Source organism: Oryctolagus cuniculus, chromosome 11 (assembly GCF_964237555.1).
Source record: "Oryctolagus cuniculus chromosome 11, mOryCun1.1, whole genome shotgun sequence".
NCBI classification, from domain to species: domain Eukaryota; kingdom Metazoa; phylum Chordata; class Mammalia; order Lagomorpha; family Leporidae; genus Oryctolagus; species Oryctolagus cuniculus.
Genome location: NC_091442.1, coordinates 104,966,848 through 104,992,683, shown reverse-complemented (window position 1 = coordinate 104,992,683; position 25,836 = coordinate 104,966,848). Strand labels below are relative to the sequence as shown.

The following is a 25,836-nucleotide window of genomic DNA, read 5'->3' as shown; positions in this document are numbered from 1 at the left end:
CTACCTGTCAAAAAAAAAAAAATATATATATATATATATATATGTGTGTGTGTAGCCAGGTCTGTTTGACTACAAATAAAACAAAGATGCAAAGCTTAACAGAATGGTGTACTATATGAGTAATAACTCTGATACATGGACCTCAAGTGACCACTGATAATTACCCTTCTTCCTGTATATTCTGTCGTATATTAAATTCAAGTACTTTTGGATAGCACTTTTTCTTATACAGAAAACTGTGACAGCTACCAATTAAAGACCCTGCTTTAACATAGCCTGAGTATCCAGGGAACATAGAAATAACTTTTTGTCATATTTTTGGCAAAGAACTAAAAAAAATTACTTGTTCTCTGCTAACGTCAGTGAGCTGGCCTCTAAAGAAACCATGTGTGAAGAATTATTATACCAGTCCTACAGATTATGATTTTTCAATCATGTTGGCTGCCTTTTGTGTCCTCCCCATGTTGCCTTGAAAGTTAGGAAGCCCAGAACCACTCATACTGTGTATGAATTTAATGTTCAGAAACATTGCCTTTAGGTTCTGTATTTGCCCTTTTGTTTCTTCTTTGTTTTTTAGATTTTTCTTTAAAGGTTTGTTAGCAGTAAACAACAATATTGCTAAGTTCAGGTTTTAAGTTTCTTGCTGTTCCTGATGTGGATAAAGATTAAAGATGGCAGGAAGTATTTGCCACGTAATGGGGGAGGTATCTACAAAATTATATGGCTTTCATTATCTATTTGGTGATATATGTGCCTCCCTTGGTTCTTATCTGTTTTTCATTGATATGATTTTTTCCATAATCATACAGCTGAAAATATTGTAATACTAATACAACATAATTTCTTATTGTAACTTTCTTTTCTTAGGTGATGTTCAGTTGCATGGAAATGTTGATTTGTGAATAATTTGTTTCCAAGAACTATTTGTTTACCATAACTTCTTATCTTTTGGTGTTTATAGCCTATGGAAAAAATGTGTTTTGAACTGTGAGCTTCAAAATATTTGAGAAGCAGATGTTTAGCCTAGAGATTAAGACACTGAGTACCTGGGTTTGGTACCCAGTTCTGGCTTCTGACTTCAGCCTCCTGCTAATGCAGACCCTGGGAGGCAAAGATGATGGCTCAAGGTAATTGGGCCGTCACCCACATTGGAGACCTTGGGAGAACCGGATGGAGTTCCTGGCTTTCTAGCTTCAGAGCTGCCCAGCCCTGGATGCTGCAGGCCCTGGGGAAGTGAACCATCAAGTAGGAACTTCTTTCCCCTCCCCTCCCTTTGCATCCCCTCCCCTCCCCTCCCTCTCCTCTCCCCTCTTCTCTCCGTCTCTCAAATAAATAAATATTTTTTAAAAATCATATTTGGTTGGCACCACCGCTCACTAGGCTAATCCTCCACCTAGCAGCGCCAGCACACCAGGTTCTAGTCCCGGTCGGGACACCGGATTCTGTCCCGGTTGTCCTTCTTCCAGGCCAGCTCTCTGCTGTGGCCAGGGAGTGCAGTGGAGGATGGCCCAAGTGCTTGGGCCCTGCACCCCATGGGAGACCAGGATAAACACCTGGCTCCTGCCATCAGATCAGCGCGGTGCAATGGCTGCAGCGCACCGGCCACGGCGGCCATTGGAGGGTGAACCAATGGCAAAGGAAGACCTTTTCTCTGTCTCTCTCTCTCACTGTCCACTCTGCCTGTCAAAAAAAAAAATCATATTTGAAGAATAGTCCATGTCAACTGGCTGGTATACTCCACAGATACCCATCTCCATTGCAGTGTGGAAGAAAGATATTTGACTCTCGTTCACTTGAGTCCTTTGTTTTTTCTATAATATATCAGAAAATAAAAAATTATTTCAATTAAATTTTAAAGTGAAAGTAAATGAAATGTAAGACAACTGAGAGGCAAAACAATGTTTTAAAAATTACTGATGAGAATAAATTTAAGGTGCTAAATTTGTCAAATCGTTTTTTTTTTTTTTAAGATTTATTTATTTGAAAGGCAGAATTACAAAGAGGGAGGGAAAGTGAGAAGAAAGCTCTTCTATCTACTGCTTCACTCCCCAAATGACCACAACAACCAGGGCTGGGCCAGACCCAAGCCAGGAGCCTAGAACTGCATCCAGGTCTCTCATGTGGGTGGCAGGGGCCCAGCCACTTGGGCCATCTTTTTTTTTTTTTAACTTTTATTTAATGAATATAAATTTCCAAAGTACGGCTTATGGATTACAATGGCTTCCCCCCCATAACGTCCCTCCCACCCGCATCCCTCCCCTTTCCCACTCCCTCTCCCCTTCTATTCACATCAAGATTCATTTTCGATTCTCTTTATATACAGAAGATCAGTTTAGCATACATTAAGTAAAGATTTCAACAGTTTGCTCCCACACAAACATAAAGTGAAAAATAATAGATGATTTTTTAAATGATGATGAAATCAGATCAGACCTATTGTCATGTTTAATCCCAGTGAGAGTCAAGTTGGGAATTGATAATTTCTTCTTTTTTTTTTTTTACAGAGGATCAGTTTAGTATACATTAAGTAAAGATTTCAACAGTTTGCACCCCCATAGAAACACAAAGTGAAATATACTGTTTGAGTATTCGTTATAGCATTAAGTCTCAATGTACAGCACATTAAGGACAGAGATCCTACATGAGGAGTATGTGCACAGTGACTCCTGTTGTTGACTTTACAAATTGACACTCCTGTTTATGGCATCAGTAATCTCCCTATGCACCAGTCATGAGTTTCCAAGGCTATGGAAGCCCCTTGAGTTCTCCGACTCTTATCTTGTTTAGACAAGGTCATAGTCAAAGTGGAGGTTCTCTCCTCCCTTCAGAGACAGGTACCTCCTTCTTTGAAGACCTGTTCTTTCCACTGGGATCTCACTCACAGAGATCTTTCATTTAGGTGGTTGTTTGTTTTTTTTTGTTTGTTTGTTTGGTTTTTTTTGTTTTGTTTTTTTTTGCCAGAGTGTCTTGGCTTTCCATGCCTGAAATACTCTCATGGGCTTTTCAGCCAGTTCGGAATGCCTTTAGGGCTGATTCTGAGGCCAGAGTGCTGTTTAGGAGATCCGCCACTCTATGAGTCTGCTGAGTATCTCGCTTCCCATGTTGGATCACTCTCCCCTTTATTTATTCTATCGGTTAGTATTAGCAGGTAGGGAGCTGGTTCAGAAATGAAGCAGCCGGCGCCGCGGCTCACTAGGCTAATCCACCGCCTTGCAGCGCTGGCACACCAGGTTCTAGTCCCAGTTGGGACACCGGATTCTGTCCCGGTTGCCCCTCTTCCAGGCCAGCTCTCTGCTGTGGCCTGGGAGTGCAGTGGAGGCTGGCCCAAGTGCTTGGGTCCTGCACCCCATGGGAGACCAGGAGAAGCACCTGGCTCCTGCCTTCAGATCGGTGTGGTGCGCTGGCTGCAGCGCACTGGCCGTGGCGGCCATTGGAGGGTGAACCAACGGCAAAAGGAGGACTTTTCTCTCTGTCTGTCTGTCTGTCTCTCTCTCTCTCTCTCTCTCTCTCACTGTCCACTCTGCCTGTCAAAAAAAAAAAAAAAAGCAGCAGCTGGGATTGGAACTGGCATCCATATATGATGCTGGTGTCACAGGCAGCAGCTTAACCCACTGTACCACACACTGGCCTCATATCAGTTTTTCTTAAGTAAAAAAAAAAATGTTTGAAGAGAATGTATTTATTCAGGAACTTATTCTCCATATTGTGTTTTTGCTAAGTACTAATGAAATTTATTTCATCTACTTTAAATTCATGATCACACCAAATTCTGTTCTCATTTGCTCACAAAAGAAAAAGCACAAGCAGGCAAGCATGTGAGAAGGCATTTATTTATTTTTTTGGCATTTTATTTATTTTTTATTTTTTTAAACTTTTAGTTAATAAATCTAAATTTTGAAAGTACAACTTTTGGATTATAGTGGCTTTTCCCCCATAACCTCCCTCCCACCTGCAACCATCCCGTCTCCCACTCCCTCTCCCATCCCATTCTTCATCAAGATTCATTTTCAATTATCTTTATATACAGAAGATCAACTTGGTTTATACTGAAATTTTAACAGTTTGCACCCACACAGACACACAAAGTATAAAGTACTGTTTGAAGACTAGTTTTACTGTTAATTCTCATAGTACAATGCATTAAGGTCAGAGATCCTACATGGGGAGCAAGTGCACAGTGACTCCTGTTGTTGATTTAACAATTGACACTCTTATTTATGACATCAGTAATCACCTGAGGCTCCTGTCATGAGCTGCTAAGGCTATGGAAGCCTCTTGAGTTAACGAACTCTGACCTTATTTAGACAAAGTCATAATCAAAAAGTTCTCTCCTCCCTTCAGAGAAAGGTACCTCCTTCTTTGATGGCCCGTTCTTTCCACTGGGATCTCACTCGCAGAGATCTTTCATTTAGTTTTTTGTTTTTTTGTGTTTTTTTCCACAGTGTCTTGGCTTTCCATGCCTGAGAAACGTGAGAGGGCATTTATAGAGGATTAGTTTACAATAGTTGTTTTGTTTTTGTTTTTAATTAGAAAGGCAGAATTATAGATAGAGAGGGAGAAACAGAGAGATCTTCCATCTGCTGGTTTACTCCCCAAATGGCTACAACTGCCTTGCAGGACCAGACCGAAGCCAGGAGCTTCACCCTGGTTTCCCACCCAAGTACTTGAGCCATCTCCCACTACCTTCCCAGGCACATAACCTGGGAGCTAGATTGGAAGTGGAACAGCCAGTACATGAACCGGAGCCTATATAGGGTGCCACCCTTGCTGATGGCACCTTTACTCACTTTGCCACAATGCCTGCCCTGGCTTATAATAACTTTAAATTTCACAGAATATCCTTCAAATGATATACATATATGCTGGTAGAAAGCAAAGGGCATTAGCAAGAGAATATTTTACATTTTGATTTTTTATCTCACATTCCAATTCATTTAACAGCTTGTTAACTTTAGAAAATGTGCCCCCCCCCCCCCAAAAAAAAACCAGTCTATATGGAAGCTCTTAAAGATACACCATTGACCATTCTTAGGCTTGGTGAAATGTGTGCCAAAATTCTTTTGCTCTGATCCATCCATAATTTTGTAGCTATCTAGCTTTGATTTCTCAGTGACATTCTTTCTTCTTTCCCATTACCCACCTTTGCCAGAAATAAGATCTCACATAAAGGATTTTCAGATTGATGAGTAGCAACTAATGGTCATAGGAATTATATTGATAACTTAGATTTGCTCTTTTTGGAAATATGATCCTCACCTTAACTATATATGCACTTGTCTAAGATTGTGGTTAATCAGTGAGAGAAAAATTAAGGAGTAGAAGAGCAAATTAGCAACAGTAAGGAAGTAGGCTCATCCCAGGAGGGAGAGAAGTGCCTTAGGGGTTAGAAACCATGAGCTTTACAGTCATACCACCCTGAATGTACCCGATCTCATCTGATCGCAGAAGCTAAGTAGGGTCGGGCCTGGTTAGTACTTGGATGGGAGACCATGAACTTGAGGATAGATTGTTTTGATTGGCTGATAGCAGTGTGAGATGTAGTGATGTATTTCATTTATAAATTAAGTTTTTGGTAAAGAGTATTTTTTGGAGAAAATGCTGTTGCTAACTGTATGGTTTATTTATTTTAAAGATTTATTTATTTACTTGAAAGGCAGAGTTATACAGAGAGAAGACAAAGGCAGAGAGAGAGAAAGAGAGGTCTTCCATCTGCTGATTTACTCTCCAGTTGGCCTCAATGGCCGGAGCTGCGCCGATCCAAAGCCAGGAGCTAGGAACTTCTTCTGGGTCTCCCACGTGGGTGCAGGGACCCAAGGACTTGGGCCATCTTCCACTGCTTTCCCAGGCCACAGCAGAGCTGGATCGGAAGTGGAGCAGCCGGGTCTTGAACTGGCGCCCATATGGGATGCTGACACTGCAGGAAGCAGCTCTACTCCCTACGCCACAGCACCAGCCCTAACTGTATAGTTTAAAAGGAGATAAAATAGATTTCAAAATACTGAATTCTGTTGAGGAAAAATGAAAATTATTTGTTCTTCTGTTTGAGGATATCTACATCATTTCTATTCATATTGTAATTTTTTTAGAATTTCCATACCTAAGTACAATTTACTGATGTGTTTTTCATAATACAGTATGGAATCCTACATTTTTTTCCCCTAGCTCAAGTTCTCAAACAGTTTTTATTTTATTTAGTTATTTGGACCATGAGCTGATAATACATTGTTACCAGACTCAAGACCCTTCATTGTCCTCTTATAATCATATGGAATGCCTAATACTGGCATCTGTCCTTAAATGGGTAACTGTAGATGCCTAAGGACTTTGAATGAGAGAGTCATAATACACTAGTTCAAACACATTGCCACTATTAGAAAGCTAACTCCAAAATGAGTATTGTTGCTTCTGTCATCTTTATAATTACAAAGAATTTCATTTTTTTAAAGTTTTACCTATTTTTTTAAAAGATTTATTTATTTACTTTAAAGGCAGAGTTACACAGAGAGAGAAGAAGAGGCAGAGAGAGAAAGGTTTTCCTTCCAATGGTTCATTCCCCAGGTGGCTGCAACGGCTGGAGCTGCACTCATCTGAAGGCAGGAGCCAGGAGCTTCTTTCAGGTCTTCCCATGCTGGTGCAGGGGCCCTAGGACTTGGGCCATCTTCTACTGTTTTCCCAGGCCACAGCAGAGATCAGAAGTGGAACAGCTGGGACTCAAACGGGCACCCATATGGAATGCCGGCACTGCAAGCAGCAGCTTTAACCCACTATGCCACAGCGCCAACTCCCAAGACTTTATCTATTTATTTGAAAGGTACAGTTGTAGACAGAGAGGGAGAGATAGAGAAAGGTCTTCTATCTGTTGGTTCATACCCCACATAGCTGCAACAGCCAGAGCTGGGCTGATCTGAAGCCAGAAGCCAGATGCTTCTTCTGGGTCTCCCACATAGGTGCAGGGGCCCATTTGGGCCATCTTCTGCAACTTTTCCCAGGCCATAGCAGAGAACTGGATTGGAAGGGGGGCAGCCAGGACTCGAACCAGCACCCATATGAGATACCAGTGTCACAGGCAGACTTAGCCTACTTATGCCACAGTGCCGCCCCTGAATTTCATTCTTTATAGCCTTTATTACTGTACTTGGAGATATTTCTCTAAATCCTCTTAAATAGGCATGTATAGTAATCAGTTTTCCAAAACTGAATAGGAAACCATTTAAACTCATATATTCCTAATTTAAGTAGCAAAAATAGCAAAATGACTTGCTATAAAAATTCCGGTTTTATTCATAGACAAGAAAAGTATATAATAAAATGTAGAAAGTTCTAATTCATATTTCAAATATTTTAATGAAATTTGTATTCATAATGGAGTTAGCATTAACTTACCCATCAAAGCAAATCTTTACATTTTTAGGTACTGTTTTGCTTTATAATGAAGGTAGAAAAATGGGTCAAAAAAATGAGTCTTCACACCACCAAATTATTCTTCTATAAATAAATAGTTAAGTAGCTACAAAATGCAACTTTCATACCCTTAATAACATCGAACACCATGCCCTTCTTGTTGGTCATTAATAGCTGATGTTTATCATGTTACAAGTGTATTTTGTGGGAGGAAGAATTAGGATGGGATGTCAGTCTCATAGGAAAATTGATGCAGCTATATATATGTATTTTTTTTGACAGGCAGAATGGACAGTGAGAGAGAGAGAAAGAGAGAAAGGTCTTCCTTTTCCATTGGTTCACTCCCCAATGGCCGCTCTGGTGGCGCGCTGTGGCCAGTGCACCCTGCTGATCCGAAACCAGGAGTCAGGTGCTTCTCCTGGTCTCCCATGTGGGTACAGGGCCCAAGAACTTGGGCCATCCTCCACTGCACTCCTGGGCCACAGCAGAGAGCTGGACTGGAAGAGGAGCAACCCGTGACAGAATCTGGTGCCTCGACTGGGACTAGAACCCCGGGGTGCCGGTGCCGCAGGCGGAGGATTAGCCTATTGAGCCACAGCGCCAGCCTGTGCAGCTATATTTTTAATTGTTTCGTAATAATAGATCCTTTATTTTTTTTTTTTTTTTGACAGGCAGAGTGGATAGTGAGAGAGAAAGAGAGAAAGGTCTTCCTTTGCCATTGGTTCACCCTCCAATGGCTGCCACGGCCGGCGCGCTGCAGCCAGCGCACCGCGCTGATCCAAAGATAGGAGCCAGGTGCTTCTCCTGGTCTCCCATGGGGTGCAGGGCCCAAGCACTTGGGCCATCCTCCACTGCACTCCCTGGCCACAGCAGAGAGCTGGCCTGGAAGAGGGACAACCGGGACAGAATCCGGTGTCCCGACCGGGACTAGAACCTGGTGTGCTGGCGCTGCTAGGTGGAGGATTAGCCTATTGAGCCGCGGTGCCGGCCTAGATCCTTTACTTTTTTTAAGATTTATTTTATTTGAGAGGTAGAGTTACAGATAGTGAGAAGGAGAGACAGTTTCCTAAAATGTTTTTCTTCAGATCCTATCCCTAAAAGGAGCAGACAGAAGTGCTAAAAGTATTTGTTTTAATTAAATTAACAGCAATTGCCTTACCAGCTTTCTGGGGCCCTGGCCATGGCTGGTATAATTTTTGTTCATTTATTTCATATAATTTATTCCATAATTTTTAAAGATATCTGACAACAGTCAGTGAAAAACTGTTCTTCATTGTGAAATATACCTTGAGATAATCCTTGAAAAGGGAATAATTTATTATTGCTTTCATAGAAACCGCTTTGTATAGTTACTAGTCAAGATTTGTGAGCCAGGGCCGGCTCTGTGGCTTAGTGGATAAAGCCTCCGTCTGCAGTGCTGGCATCCCATATGGGCACCGATTTGAGTCCTGGCTGTTCCACTTCCGACCCAGCTCTCTACTATGGCCTGGGAAAGCAGTAGAAGATGGCTCAGGTTCTTGGGTCCCTGCACCCACGTGGGAAACCTGGAGGAGGCTCCTGGCTCCTGGCTTTGGATTGGCGTAGCTCTGGCCATTGCAGCCATCTGGGGAGTCAGCCATCTGGGGATTGACCCATCGGATGGAAGACCTCTCTTTCTTACTCTCTACCTCTGCCTCTCTGTAACTCTGCCTTTCAAGTAAATAAATAAATTTTTAAAAAAATTTTTGTGCCACCTCCTGACCCAAATATTTGGATTCAAATTAACAACTCTTGGTGGCAACAATATCAAGTTGATATCAGATCTGTGCAATTCAGAAATAAAGCTTCCTCTCTTTTAGAAAGCCATAGTCATTTTATTGATTAAGGGATTTATTTTTAATGAATTTTGTTCCATCTACTGAAAGCTACTAGAAAGGAAAATCAGCATGTGCTTTCATGCTATGATTTGTTCAGTAAACACTTATCTAATATATACCACATTTTATCTGAAATTTTTATCCTAAAAAAACCCTGCTAATATGCTTCATAAAATACAATATATATTTTTAGAGCATTATTGAGGCTGGCGCCGCAGCTCACTAGGCTAATCCTCCACCTTGCGGCACCGGCACACCGGGTTCTAGTCCCGGTCAGGGCACCGGATTCTGTCCCGGTTGTCCCTCTTCCAGGCCAGCTCTCTGCTGTGGCCAGGGAGTGCAGTGGAGGATGGCCCAAGTGCTTGGGCCCTGCACCCCATGGGAGACCAGGAGAAGCACCTGGCTTCTGCCATCGGATCAGCGCGGTGCGCCGGCTGCAGCGTGCCGGCCGTGGCGGCCATTGGAGGGTGAACCAATGGCAAAGGAAGACCTTTCTCTCTGTCTCTCTCTCACTGTCCACTCTGCCTGTCAAAAAAAATAAATAAATAAAATAAAAAATAAAAAATAAATTAAAGCATTATTGAAAATCATAAGGCAAAATTATATGTGACTGAGTCAGTTTCACTAACATTAACATTTAAGTAAAAGGAGTCTTATTGGAGGACCAACTGCTTTTTTTTTCCACCCATAGTCTCTTCAGTTCCTATTCATTTCCTCTCCCTGAAAATAAAATTTTGTCCACCTGTCAACATAGATCTTTATTATTATTATTATTGCCTTAAGTAGGGGAAAACACTTCAAAATTTTCATCTTTCATAACTGAATTGTTGGAAGTTCAGATTTATACACTGAGGGGAAAACTTGTAAGAAAAGTTTTCTGTTATTTTTTTAAAAAAGTCATTTATCTCTGTTAAAGTAAGAGGGTTTTTTTCTCCTTCTAATCTAAAGCTTCAGGAAAATTTCAACATGGTTTGCAAAGGGATTTAGTAGTTTGGTTTTCATTAACACAGTAACAAACATACATAAATATTGGCAGACCTATCAACCCCCAAACGGTTTCTGTGATATAAGAAACTAGTATTTGACCATTAGTGTGGCCATGATAATTTCATTAGTGTGTCTTCTTTACACACTTTCTCCAGTGACGCAAATACAGACGTGATTTTTTGGAACATCAGACTTATGGCTGCCTCCTCTCTTCTTCATTACTTATGTTGGACAAACTGCCATTACGACTTGCCAAAAAAAACCCCACAGTGCAATAGACTTTAGTTTTGAGGTCTGTCATGTCCTCCTTAGACCACCAGTAGCTTTGTCTCTTGACGATTAGAAATTGGACACTTCTTTTTGATGTTTAACAAACCAGACTCTGTTACTTGACCTTTAAGGAAGACTATAAGAAAACAAGTTTTCTAAGCAATATCACTGGAAATATAATGGCAAATCCATTTGGAACACATCCTTTGGAAAGTAGGCCAAATTATGTTTTATCAAGCTTTATGAGATTTGTATTAAGGTGTGAAATTAAGTTCCTAATAGAATGAGATAGTAGAAATTGTGTGTATTTTCCTTGAGCAAATCCATATACAGAAATTAGTACAGATTCACTGATTTTTTAGTATGTACTCTTATGTTATAACCAGTTCCAAGAAACTAAGAATAAAATAATGAAATTTCTAAATACAGATTTCTGTTCTTCTACGATAACCAGTTCCATGAACTGCATGAAATTTTAGAATAGGAAATTTATCCAGTTCCACCAGCTTCACTGTTCCCCATTCTTTCCTTCTCATCTACCACCTTCCTGCACCTCCACCCTATATACACTTTCCTTGCTATATTTTAGGAAGCATTTCTTTTGCAGTCTGACTTCTCCTCACTTCTGCTCTTGTGCTTTGTAACTTATTTGTATAACCTTTCCATTGGTGGCCTGTGGATTATACTAAAGTATAATAATATATCACATAGCTGACTTTGCAGAAAGACCTTATACCAGCAAACCATAGTTAACAGCAACTGAGAGGTCTTTTTAAAGAAATTTGATTTAATTCTGCTCTTTTTCCTTTTTCTTCGTATTACTTGAGTGTTTTATGAAGTGTTCCAAACTCTTTTCCTTCTAGTATCCTAAATAATTGAATTGCATTTAATTACCTAGTTAAATGCCCGATCTTGTTGTTAAGTTAGCTTCCTTCTCTATTAGCAAAATTAAATAAATTTATCAGCTAAATTTTTTTAAACTATTTCTGTCAAGTCTGAGTTCTGGGTAATATATTTAAAAAGGAGTACTAGTTTTAATCTCATGTCTTACTGTATTCCAGACCTAAGAGTACATCCACATTGGATACTCTTAAGCAAGGACTTAAATTCAGATATTATTAGGAAATATAAAATAAAAATCAACATTTTGGGGGAAGAAAATTATCTGGACAACTATATACTTGTTCTTAAAAAAATAGGCTTGAGATAAGCTTATGCATGATAAGTTGTTTAAAGATTTATGTTTGTTCCTAAGTCTTTCTGTTTTTTGTTTTAAGTAAACTCCTGTTTCATCTTTACAACTCAGATCAAAGGTCACCTCACTGAGCCTTTAAGTTGAATGTGGCTTTCCCTGAATCCAGTACTGCTCATTATGCAGGTGTATTATAAATTTAATGATTGTACTATTGTGTACTCCTGGGGACAAGGGATGAGTATGTCTTTAATTCTGGGCCATGGAGCACTGTGCTGCCACAGGAATATTAAACACTGAGATATGCATTGTGGTTTCAGAATTCTATCACTAACCACATTTACTGACCATCCAGTAGGTTCCCTGAGACAGAGAGCATGTAAGGGATAATTATAGAAGAAAGCAGAGCAACGTTTGTGGATGGATGCCTAGAAACTTGAGGGTAGGGCTGTCAGAAATTGTACTGGACCATGAAAGCTCCTAAGGGGTCTCTCTCCATCTTAAGTTTAAAAAATGAATGTCCCAACTGGCTAGTGACATGGGAAGACTGAAGAGCAGAGTGTGGAACAGCAGTGGAGAGGTGACTGGGCATTTTTAGCTGGCAGACTTGACCCAGTTTCCCTCTTCTGCCACATGCGACGCAGAGATGTGAGGAAGAGAACCTGTCCGGTGATATCATCAAGGCCCTCAAATCCACCACATCTCACTAGTGCTCCTTATCCTTGGGAATGGTGTGCAGAGGGAGAGTTGGCAGATTTGATTATGTCTCCACTCCTGAGAGCTTTACCAAATGAGCGTTCAGTGTTTATTTAGTCATCAAATCAGTTTCCTTTTCAAGTAAATTTGTATTTATTGACCTACGCTTTTCTTATGTTTTTATATTCTTAACTAGATCTCTAAAATTCACAAATTATCAGTATTTTTGCTATTTATACACTTCTAGAATTATCATTACTTAGTGTTTGTGTTGGTGTTGGGAAGATATATAATATAGTCCTAGGAGAAAGAATTCTTTGAATTCTTAAATTCATTTGACCTCTGTGCCTGAGGTGTCCAGATAGAGTTGGATGATTTGTCTAAAGAAAGAACGTTAAGGTAACTAACCATTATTTTTTTAAAGACTCTGAAATCTATCTTTATTTGAAAAAAGTTTTTCATATAGTTAAATAATCTTTGTGTTGCTCCAGCCAGTGTTTGATCATTTGGCATTGTTGTTTTCCCCCTTTGGGTGATATGAGAGTGAGAATATGATCTCTGCTTTCTAACCCTCAGAATTACTAATGAATAAGCCTCAGTAATTTAATTTGGGCTTCTGTGGTATTGGATAACACTGATTCCATTAAGTCAGTGTAAAATATGTGCCTTAATGTGTTCTTCAGTGGCTATGTGCATAGTAATGTAAACTAAGAATTATTTTAAGTAATGAGATATCTAAATTTCTTATTTTAGTTTCTATATAGAAACATTTAATGGGCCATTTTTAATGGTTATTGTCTTGTGTCTTTTGCTTAGGGTGTTCCAGTGATGGCAATAAGAAACAAAATGATATCTGAAGGTCTAGATCCAGATCTTCTTGAGTAAGTAATTCTAATATAATGACATTTCTGTCAAGATATTAAATTTATCAGCATTTTTTCCTATATAGTGTTTTATGGTTGAAGAAACTATTTTTGTAGAGTCCCTGCTATGTTACAAAAAAGGGGGGAGGGGTCCTATGCTAACGAAACCAGCCTTTGCACATTTTAGGAGCATTTTTTTTTAAAGATTTATTTATTTACTTGAAAGAGTTACAGAGAGAGGGGGAGAGACATAGAGAGAGAGAGAATGAGATATCTTCCATCTGCTGGTTCAATCCCCAGATAACCACAACTGCCAATACTGGGTCAGGCTGGAGCCAGGAGCCAGGAACTTCTACTGGGTCTCCCACATGGGTGGTAGGGGCCCGACCACTTTGGATATCTTCTGCTTTTCCCAGGCCATTAGCAGGGAACTGGATTGGAAGTGGAGCAGGTGGGACATGAACTAGTGCCCACGTGGAATGCCGGCATCACAGGTAGCTTTGCCTACTATGCCACAATGGATCAAAGTATATCTAGATATCTAAAGGAACTGAAATTTGATGACAGGTTTTTATGTTGGTTTTTAAAAATTTTTATTTAGTTATTTATTTAAGAGACAAATAGAGGCAACAGCTTCATCTGCTGGTTTACTCCCCAAATGCCCACAACAGCCTGAGCATGGGGCCTGGTAGAGAAGCCAGGAACTCAGTACAGGATCCCCATACATCAGTGGTGGCAGAGATCCAGCCACTTGAGCCATTACCTGATGGCTCTCAGGGTGCACAGTACCAGGAAGCTGTAGTTAGGAGAACAGCCAGCACTAGAACCCAGGCATTTTCATGTGGAATGTGGGCATGGCACGTGGCATCTTAACCACTAGGCCAGGTACCTCTCACAGGTTGTTTTTGTTATTTCTTTCTTTCTTTTCCTGCTACATTTTTCTTGTGTGGTGTTTTGTTGTTGGATGAGAGAGAGTTATTACCTACCATCAAAGATCCTTAGTGTGTAGGAAATTTATTCTAAAATGATCTAGGTGGAGCCAGAATGAGAAATAAATAGGATAAAGTCACCCTAAGTGCACATTAATGGTTATTATTAAACTAAGTACTAGTTTGTGTACATTTTATAAAATATTTTTTGAGAAATGCTAAAAAATTATGGTTCAGAAATTTGAGAATCATTCATTCCATCGGAACAAACCTGGCTAACATAGTTCATCCTGGATAAAATGTATCTTAATGAATTCTTCCAAACTATTCAATTTTACAAGTATCTAGATTCTTAATAAAGAATGTTTCTGGAACTGGTGATGCGGTGTAACGGGTAAAGCCAGCCCCTGCATTACTACCAGTTCGAGTCCCTGCTGTTCCACTTCCAATCCAGCTCTCTGCTTGGCCTGGTAATGCAGTAGAAGATGGCCCAAGTCCTTGAGCCCCTGAACCTGCTTGGGAGACCCAGAAGAAACTCCTGGTTTCTGACTTCAGAGCAGCCCAGCTTAGGCCATTGTGGCCATTTGAGGAGTGAACCAGTGGATGGAAGCTCTCTCTCTCTGCCTCTTCTTTTCTGTAACTCCGCCTTTCAAATAAATAATTAAATCTTTAAAAAAAAAAAAAAAAGATTTCCATTTTGGGATTTTTAGTTCCCTCCAACGTATTTAGGGTGTTATAGGCATTATACTGTACTAACAGCATGCTTTGAAATTTTTCTTAGCTCTCAACCCTTTAAGAAAATGTGGACATTTCAGAGGTGAAATGCCACAGAAGTTTTTCTCATTTTTGTCTTCCAAAATACAAAATTTGTGAATTTTTAATGTTTGTATGAACAAATTTTCCAGCATATATCTATATTTAATATATATACAAGTAGCAAACAGCTCAAGTGCAATGGCATAGCTTGGTAATTTGAAATAAAGTATCTCTGGGACATTTGGCATTTGTTTTGGAAATTGTTTCTGACACATGCTTTAAAATTAGATGGATTTTGACATAATTGAATGTGAATTGAGCATATGGATCCAATCCATCTTAATAGTCATTGGAATATATGTTATTAATATATTATGACCTCATTTTTGCTTCTGGAAATACACAGTATACCTTATATAATAACAGAGCTAATATGATCTTTAAAATGATATTTGTGTGTAGAGAAAATGTAATAAATGGAAAATCAGCACCCTAATGAGTCAACATATCCTGGATATCCAATCCTGTTACCCCTACTATGTCAATCACTATGATTTTCTTATTTTTAGTATCTTTCATTTCTGACCACATGCCTCCATACTCATTGCTAATTAGTTCAGGTCCTCATCATTTCTCACCTGAATTATGATAGCAGCCCGATTGTTTTCCTGCTGTCTTTCTTTTTTTTCTTTCTTTCTTTCTTTCTTTTTTTTTTTTTTTTTTTTTTTTTTTTTGACAGGCAGAGTGGACAGTGAGAGAGAGACACACACAGAGAAAGGTCTTCCTTTTCCGTTGGTTCAGCCCCCAATGGCCGCTGTGGCCAGCGTCTACAGCCAGTGCACCATGCTGATCCGAAGGCAGGAGCCAGGTGCTTCTCCTGGTCTCCCATGGGGTGCAGGGCCCAAGGACCTGGGCCATCCTCCACTGCACTCCCGGGACACAGCAGAGAGCTGGTCTGGAAGAGGAGCAACTGGGACAGAATCTGGCGCCCTGACCGGGACTAGAACCCGATGTGCCGGCGCCGCAGGCGGAGGATTAGCCTATTGAGCCACGGCACCGGCCCCTGCTGTCTTTTGAGGCATTCATTGCAGCCTGTGGCTTGGTTCCTACCTTAGACTTGCTTCAGATCTTCCTGTGATTCTCTACTTCCTGTAACATGTAGTCTAACATCTTAGCAGTGTGCATGAATGCTTTTATTGTTAAGACTCAGATTCTCGAACTTCAGCTTTTGCCACTCTTCTAGAACAGCCCATGTTATACAGTCATAGTAAATTGCTTGCAGCTCCCTCGGCCTCTCTGTGGACAGGATATCATTCCCTACTGGTGTCTTTAAATGTTTTCTTTCCTTTTTGTGGAGTTCTCTTCCCCTCAACTCGTTGGCCTGGCCAATTTTTTATTCTCCAAGACACTGTTCAGTATAAGATGTTCATGGGTGACTATCAGGAGAAAATCCCAAGCATCCCATGACTCTGGTGTATCTCACTTAGCAAGTTTGAGGGTATGTCATTGTCTATAAATGTTGAGAAACATTCCATTGTGAGGGGATGCCAAGTTTTAGTGTAGAATTCCCGTAACAGTTAACATTGTCTTACAGAAAAGCTGCTCCCCAGCCACAGCCTGGAGCCTGAATTCCAATCCATTACCTCATGAGTACATGCCATTGGTTACCAGGGGCACTGGTTAGAGTGGAGGTGACTCACTGAAACCTATCACCACTAATAGCAAAATAGTTCCAAATACATTTAGCAGGATATGATAAGTGGAATAAACCGCCTTAACAGAGGAATTCTGGCACTTTGGGAATCACGTTTATATAAGCATTAAGGAGCCTCACTTTGGGAGAAAAGTATGAGATGATGAAGGAGAAGAAAATGTGCCATCTAAGGGAAGAATACACTTTTATTTAGAATCTTAGGTACATTTTACAACTCATCTAAGACCTTTCAGTAAGCATTGTAATGTTTTCTTTTTTAAAGTATAATATACATGTGCTTTTTATTAGCTTTAGGTAATAAGACAGACCATATAACTGTTAGAAGAAATAGGCAAGGTGTCTCTGCACTGCACAAAGAGCAAAACTGAGGTTGATATAGCAACAATATTGTTCAGAAAATACTTTGATATTTAATTGTTGTATATATAAAACTTCGAAAGGTAAGAGTATGCAATCTGAAAATTTTATATGAGAAAAGAGAACCTGGCAGTTTTCCAAAACAAACAAAAAAAATGACTGTCATAGAATTGAGGTCTACAAAACTGAAGGAAATGCATTATTAATTTGAAACTCCTAAATGAATGTTTATTTTTAAAAATACAAGTTTTGAAAATAACTGTAATTCTTATATAACCAAGGATTAGTCCTGTTTAGCTTGTAAAAATTAGTTTACTACCATTGAAGATATGTGAAATAATATCTTTGTCACTATCATACTCAAAGAGTTTGGGGGGAAAATAAAATGGAAAATTTTTAAAGGTTAATCTGTTTTAGTTTTGCATTCATAAATGAAGAAAGATAACTCATGCCTTAAAAATCCTTCCAGTCAATTCCTAGATTTTCTTACTAGGGGGGAAAAGAGTTTCTCTCCTTCCTATTTTGTGTTCTTAACTTATATCCCAGGAGCTAAGGTTAGTATTATCATCTGGTAATTGGTACTTTTATGAATCTAAGGTAAATAGACCAGCCCATGCGCAAAAGATGAAATTCATGATGGATAAGGCTCATGTTGGAGATGATCTACTTCCTTGGGTTCAGTTCTGCCCTATCACTTTCTACCTCTCTGTAGATGTTTCCTCATTAGTAAAATGAAACATAGAAGAAATCACCTCCTCATAAAGTTCTTCAGACTTAGATACATGATATATGCACTTAGCAGAGCTCTGGGCAAGCAGTAAATGTCCAATAAATCTTAGTTGTAATCTATGAATATTTTAATGGAAGACTCATAGCAAATTCTAAATACTCCACTTCCCAGGCTTTCGGATCACAGCTTATCTGTAATCCTGTAGTTAGCTCTACACCATTGCATTTTCCACAGACATATTTAACCTTTACAGAGTAGTTCTCTTTTTAAGTTATACTCTGTTTCTCAAACTGAACATCTGAAATAAACTTCTACAATGGAAATTCAACTGATCACACTCTTCATCTTGGTGGAAGGAAGGGTGCAATGTATAACATATTGATTTGGTTACAGAAGCAATATAATTGAGCCTGAGTTACTATGCAGGCTTTGAACAGAATCAGCTTAGTTGGCATTTGTCCTAGCAATATCTATTCAAAAGACATTTATACTGTCCACCCAGATGGTGGAATAACTACTCTTTTGGTTGCCAGAGTAAAAGTAACCACTTTAGCCTACTTAAGCACTAAGACCAGGAGGAATTTATTAGTGTTAAGGAAAGGAATACTGGAAAACAGGACAACTTTCTTTTACAAAGAATGTCCAGCAGATTTTCCTGACATCTAACAGAATTTCTTATCTGCCAGTAATTTTTTTGTCTACCTTCTGCTACATAGCAACATAATGGATTAAAGTTGAGTTTCAGCTGAATTGAGGATACAGTAGACCTCAATTCCATGATTGGACAGTTCTAAAAATAGCTTGTTAACTGGTTTTATTTTTGCTATAATTACTTTTTCTTTATACACAAACGTAGTTTGACTATTTTTGTATATCATACTCTATAACAGTAATTCATTTGTATTTATATTTTTCCCACTAAAATAGTAGCTGGTTAAGGACAGGAGCTACTTATTTTTCACCTCTTTATCTCTGATTCCCCACATAATTCCTAACAAATCCTAGGTTCATTATGATGATGAAAATAGTAATGAAACAGCAGGTGACATTTATATGCTACTTTCTATGTACTAGATATACTTTATGTTTACTTAATAATTTACAACTGCCCGACCGGTTAGTTGGGAACGGAGTGGTTAATAGCTTCACCAGAGTTTCCCAATAAGTAACCATGGTTGGGATTGGAACACAGACAGTCTGACTGGGATTTGTGATCTTTACCATATATTACATTGTCACATGTATTAATAAATGGTTATTTACCTAACTTAATGAATTTTAAAGTTTCACTCCCCTCTAGACCTAAGCTGCTCTTATCCTTTTTTTTTTTTTTTTTTAAGATTTATTTATTTTTTACTTGAGAGTCAGAGTTACACAGAGAGAGGAGAGGCAGAGAGAGAGAGAGAGGGAAAGAGGTCTTCCATCCGTTAGTTCACTCCCCAATTGGCTGCAACGACTGGAACTGTGCCGATCCGAAGCCAGGAGCCAAGAGCTTCTTCCAGGTCTCCCACGTGGGTGCAGGGGCCCAAGGACTTGGGCCATCTTCTACTGCTATCCCAGGCCATAGCAGAGAGCTGTCTTATGCTTTTCTTAAGTAGCATTTATTTATTTATTTATTTATTTTGACAGACAGAGTGGATAGTGAGAGAGAGACAGAGAGAAAGGTCTTCCTTTGCCGTTGGTTCACCCTCCAATGGCTGCCGCAGCCGGCGCACTGCGCTGATCCAAAGGCAGGAGCCAGGTGCTTCTCCTGGTCTCCCATGAAGTGCAGAGCCCAAGCACTTGGGCCATCCTCCACTGCCTTCCCGGGCCAGAGCAGAGAGCTGGCCTGGAAGAGGGGCAACCAGGACAGAATCCGGCGCCCCGACCGGGACTAGAACCTGGTGTGCCGGCGCCGCTAGGTGGAGGATTAGCCTATTGAGCCGCTGCACCGGCCAGCATTTATTTTAAGGAGTAATGTACATTGTTTTGTTTGTTAGAGTTGTCGTACATATTAATATAATTTTGATATGGTATTGAAATCTGTTTGGTGATTTTTTCCTTTTTTAACAAAGTAGAGACAGTAAGAGATCAACTATATGGCAAAGAGAAATTTCCTGGGGAGGAAATCTGTGCAGTATTCATGCCTGTTACTTATAGAGTTGCTGCTTCTATGAAGAGGGAAGAAGACAAAGGACCCATGTTAGTATTTTGGGCAGATGGAGCATCAGACAAAAGCTGGAAATGCTACACTCAGCTTTACAGCCTTATTGTACTGGATCCATGTGGCTTCCTTATAGGCATAATCTGAAATTGCTCAGCAGACAGTTGAGTTTTTATCTGACAGCTAGGGAGCAATGCTAGCATTTCTTGCTATTTTGTGACATGCCACGTATATTTTAAAATTTAGGCCGTTAGTTTTAATAAATGAAAGAAACCAGTAGAGTATACTTTTTATTTTAGTAAAAATAATTTCAGTTCGTGGTAAAGAGAAGTTTTTTTTCTTGCGTGTCCTAAATCTTTAATAAGAATCAAGAAGCTTGGGGGAGAAATAAGTCTGGTAGTTTTTAATAATTAAGTCATAGTAGCTGTATTATTCCTCCTTTTCCTCTTAGTGTCCCCAAAAGTATACTTTCCTTGCTTAATTTACTTTCTGGGAAGAGCGAATACGGAGTGAGCAATAGGGCTGCTGTACTGATTAAAGGATTTACTTGCACAAACACTGTTGGGGCCTATCTAGTTGACTGTTTTAAAAACCACTGTTACAGTTTCATTTTGGGGGCTGGCATTGTGGCAGAGCAGGTGAAACCCACCATCTGTGATACCAGAATCCTACATAGAAGCTGCTCCACCTCCAATCCAGCTCCCTGCTAATGGCCTGGGGAAAGCAGCAGAGGATGGCCCAAGTCTTTGCATCCTTGCCACCCAGGTGAGGAACCTGGATGAAGCTCCTGGCTCCTAGCTTTGGCCAGTCCCAGCCCTGGCCATTTCAGCCATCTGGGAAGTGAACCACTAGATGCAAGATCCATTCATTCTCATCCATCTCTCTCTCTCTCTCTTTCTCTCTCTCTGTCTCTCTGTCTCTGTCTCTATCTCTGTCTCTCCCTCTCTGTAACTCTGGCTTTCAAAAAAACAGATAAATATTTTTTAAGAAAGATTTCACTTTGATCTATAACAGCACATCCATGCCGAGGGGAAGTTTAACCATTCTCATGGCTCCACTGTACCTGGGGACACTTTGAAAGAGTATTTTTATCAACTTGAACTTTTATATTTGTTTTCTCAAGACAAAACATTAAGTGAAAGCATTAAACAAACAAACATTAAGAACTTTCTTTGACCAAGCACTCCTCTCTCCTGAAAAATGTACATATTACCTGTTTCTTTTTTTTTTTAATTTTTTAAATTTTTTGACAGGCAGACTGGACAGTGAGAGAGAGAGAGACAGAGAGATAGGTCTTCCTTTGCCGTTGGTTCACCCTCCAATGGCTGCTGCGAACGGCACGCTGCAGCCGGTGCATCGCGCTGATCCGAAGCCAGGAGCCAGGTGCTTCTCCTGGTCTCCCATGCGGGTGCAGGGCCCAAGCACTTGGGCCATCCTCCACTGCACTCCTGGGCCAGAGCAGAGAGCTGGCCTGGAAGAGGGGCAACCAGGACAGAATCCGGCACCCCGACCGGGACTAGAACCCGGTGTGCCGGCGCCGCAAGGCGGAGGATTAGCCTATTGAGCCGTGGCGCTGGCCAGTTATTACCTGTTTTTTAATAGCTGTTCTTGAGCTTTCTTCTGTTTCTAAATTTTTCTCTGCAGCTTTCCTGAACATGAAGGCTTTCCTTTTCTTTCCGTGACTAGCTACCCTTCTCTGAACCCCATGTGCCCTTGAGGGTGCCGAGATTTAGCACTAGTAATGCCAGCCTCTACAGATCGCATCTCTGTCTAGAGTTGGGTCTCCATGGGAATGAGAAGCAGAAAGTGCTGAGGTATTACACTATGTACGCACTGGCAGGAGAAAATAACGCCACGGCCTCTGCAGAAATAGCACTTAATCCCCATGGTGCGCAGAAGCCAGAGAGAAACATGCTGTGGTGTAGAGCAGGAGACCCTCAGTTAAGGACAAGACTTGGCAGATTTATTAGCAGCAATATTCTGAGATTAACCTAATTTACAGTTTGTAAGTGCTTTCTTCAGTTAGAAAAACCCGTTAATTTTTTTTCCCTTCTTCTGTTTCAGGAGGCCAGATGCTCCAGTGCCTGATGGTGAAAGTGAGAAAACTATAGAAGAAAGTTCAGATAGTGAATCTTCTTTCAGTGACTAAGCTTAATTTTGATAAGAATTAAAAATCTATGTGTTAGGGGCATTTTTGCATTCTGTGAGAGGGCCTAAACTCCAACTCTTTTTCATAAAAATATTAAATGGCTGCATACCCACCACCAAGCTTCCTCTATGTTTTTTTAAAAAAGGTAAACAAAGCATTTATAGCCTTCCAGTATATGTTGCTACCAAAATAAAGGACCCTGAAATGGAAAGGAGAGCAATCTAAATAAACGGCAACTAGGGCTACAAATACTAAGATGGGATATTTCAAGGAGGTAATGAGCATTTTAAAATGAAGTCAACCTGGAATCTGCATTTGGTACAGAGGTTATGACGCTGCTTGTGATATCCACAGCCCATGTGGAAGTGCCTGGGTTTGAGTCCTGGCTCCATTCCCCATTCCAGCTTCTGCTAATACCCTGGGAAGCAGATGATGAGTCAAGAACTTGGATCTACGCTACCACCTTGAAGAACTAGACTGAGTTCCAGCTCCTCTCTTCAGTCTGTCCCAGGCCTGGCTTTTGAGGGCATTTGGAGAGTGAACCAGTAGATGGGAGATTTCTGTCTGTCTCTGTCTCTGCCTTTCAAACAAAGAAATAATAATAGTTTTTGGTGAAGTCAAATAGTTCAGTGATCAAACATAGACTCAATGCAAAACAAAAAGCGAATTTGTATAAATGATTCAATTTTTGTAAATATTTTGGCATGAAAATACGTGCATTTGTTTCATAAATAGGTGACAGAAAAGACTGGATTGAACATTTTCTGTGACAACTTTACATGTACATATCATATGCATTATAGATATGGAACTTATTGGGTGGTATTTATTAGCATATGTAGCATTTCACCATTTGGTTATTAGTTTGTAATATTATCAAAGTCAAATAGGTAGTGTATTTATTATCAGATAGAAATTGAAAATAGCTGCAATGTGGTTCAGAGTGAGCAAGCATCATTGTCATCAACTCCTTTGTTGCCTAAACAAAACAATTTGTGCAGAGTAAAAATGTTCTTCTCATCTTGCAAATAATTCTTCCTAAGTAATATTGTATGCACAGTCTACATGCATTTGATTAATGGTGCTCATTTTAGTTTAGGTCGCCTGGAAATAGAAAAAGATTTGGGTACACTCAAATGTAGGTCACTTGTGAGGTAATCCTAGGAAGATAAAGGGAAGAAAGGGAGAATACCAGTATCAAGGTGTGGTATCATGGTTGTCATTTGGTGCTTGAGTGCTCCAAGACCTGAGAAGCTTACAGAATGCTCCCTGAATAGTCCACCTAATACAAGTGGCATCATTTGTTAACCAGTTTCCCATCCCCATTAAGTGAGATTTGCCTTCAGGGGTAATTAATTACCCCTGCATTTGTGGATTGTGCTTTTTTGTGGAAAGAAGGAAAAGAACCAGAACAGAAAACAGACCAAGAGGCATGGTTTATGCTTGCACTGGGATTTCCCCAATGAAAAATACAAGTCTGATCTCTCTGAGAACTATCAATGCAGCTGTGGCTGATAGCAGATGTAGACAGATGAGTGTGATGTGGGGCAAAGGCGGTGTTTGTTGTCTGTTACTTACTCAGAGCTATTTGAGTCTACTCCATTACCAAGTCTTTAAGGTGATATGCAGCACAATCTATATAAAATATATAGGAGAATTAGTGGAACAAGCTATAGTTTCTGTTGCTGCAACCGAACCTAGGCAAAAATTCTATTCATCATCTACTTTCATCACCCATTTTTAGATTTCTCTTGCTCTTTGCCACAAATTCAGCTGGTCTAGGTTGGTTGCCTGAAAGTGACTCAGACCTCCATCCCTTAAGGTATCTAGGACCCTGGTTACTTTGCCCTTTTTAGGATATGATTATCAAAATTGTCTGGTTTGTTGACCCCAGACATGGAAGCACCAAGACATACCCCAGTGAGTCACCTAACTTCCAGACATATTCTCCCTGGTTCATTTTGTAATCACAACCCAAGCACATCATGTTATTCAGCATATCAACTCCCTTTTTTTGCCCATTGTCCCACAGACATGAGCAATTCAAATGGACCAACTGGCAGCAATAGCTTCTGATTAGTGGAATCCTTACTGTGCTCTCTGGTGGAAGTGTGCCAGCTCCTTCCTCCTCTCCTGTCTGGAAACCAAGACTTCCAGAAAAGTCTAAGGTAGCAGGGATGAGAAGCACAATTATGCAAGTAAGTCACTGGGAATAGAAGTAGGAAGGGCCAATCCTACTTCTATCCTCTTGGTTCCTGTATCCATGAATTCTAACGATTAAAACAATGCATCATCTACTGGCCATTGGTGTATTGCATGTTTAAGCCACATCTTGGAGAAGAGCATCCTGCAGGATGTTATTGCTAAGCTGGTACCTACACTGAACCTGTAATACACCATTTCATTGTTTCCATTGTTCTATTAGATTTATTTCGTCTGGATAATATTGTATATGGTAGGACCAGTAGATCCAGTAATTCATTTGCTACAAAGTAGTCTTTACAGCTGAGGCAGTATAAAGCAGGGTATCATGTTGGTAAAAGGCATTCTATAGACTATCCCATAGTACAGCTGGCACGGGAGCTGCTGGAAGAGAAGAAAAACTCACGTTAAAAGTAAGAATTATAGTAGGAAAGAATTCCTCCCTCATCCAGGGTGGAAGGAATTTGAGGAAGATAACTTGCTACTACGCAGCTGATTAATCTCTGCCTCTGTACTAAATTCTTGGTCTCTGCTGCTGACAGGTTGAGTATGCAGCACTGGCACAAACTAGAGTAGCCGTAGTGAGAGGAAAACCTAGCTGTTGAGCCCATCCATGCACAGCCTCCATCTCTCCACCCTGGTTACTCCACCCTTGGGCTCTTTGGGTGAGCCTGGCAGGATCAAGGTCAAGGATAACTATCTATTGAAGGAATCTTCCTGTCCACCTAATCTTCACCTCCTCATGAGTGGCCATGATACAAAAATCTTCACACTTTGTGCACACCGCCATAATTTTGTCCACTTGCCTCACCATCAGACTTCTGTCTAATCTTCCAGTCTTGCTCCTTCTGTTCTCCTGACCAACCAAGGTAGTTATTGAGGTCAAAAATCTGTGCTTGATCTTAACTCCAACCACATCTTTCTCCATCAACATGATTTCAAAGTGGACCATTTGGAACTCTGTTCACTGGAAAGATTTCCTCCTTGCCACTAATTCTTAGGGCCACATTTGTCACAGATAATAGTGTACTTGCCATTTTTGGCTCACACTGACATACCAACCTGGTCTCTCTATGAACAGGTCCCACATTTTCCCTTCTCTGTTAACACGTGTGCTAATATTGCAAAAAAAAAAAACAGCTTTAAATCTTCATTTTTCTCCATCTCCATGCTTTTTTCCATGTAATTTTACATCGCCCTCTAATTCTGGGTAGATCATTCTGCCTCACCTTTCGATTCTGAACTCCGAACCATATGATTCAGTTTGGACCAGAGAAATGTTAGCAAATATGATCTAAGTGGAGACTTGGAAAATATTTAGTTGATTACCTTGCCTTCTCTTTGTGTCTATGTTATTAACATTAAGAACATGACTGTGGGTGGGCAGCAGAGGGAAACATCTGTCTTAGCAGTTAGCTTATATGAATACCTGTGGTTAATCCCCAACCCTGGTTCCTGATTCCAGCTTCCCTCTTCCCAGACTCTGGGAAGCAGTAGAAATGGCTCAAATAATTTGGTTCTTTCCGCCCATGTCCAAGACCTGGATTGAGTTTCCAGATCATAGCTTCAGCACTCCCAGTCATTGCAGGCA

The 25,836-nt window shown here is 40.2% G+C and overlaps 1 protein-coding gene and 1 pseudogene across 2 annotated transcripts in view; both read left to right on the top strand.

The window, feature by feature from the left end:
* The window catches only part of WASHC3 (WASH complex subunit 3), a 40,448-nt gene extending 18,290 nt beyond the window's left edge, over positions 1-22,158 (top strand). For both annotated transcript variants that reach the window (XM_002711226.5, XM_008256980.4), the window contains exons 6-7: positions 13,219-13,283; positions 21,959-22,158. In XM_002711226.5, coding sequence (XP_002711272.1) covers positions 13,219-13,283; positions 21,959-22,043 — 150 coding nt within the window. In that variant the 3' untranslated portion in view covers positions 22,044-22,158. The remainder of the gene's footprint in view (positions 1-13,218; positions 13,284-21,958) is intronic.
* A 1,918-nt stretch (positions 22,159-24,076) lies between these two features.
* The window catches only part of LOC127491065 (large ribosomal subunit protein eL8-like), a 41,610-nt pseudogene continuing 39,850 nt past the window's right edge, over positions 24,077-25,836 (top strand).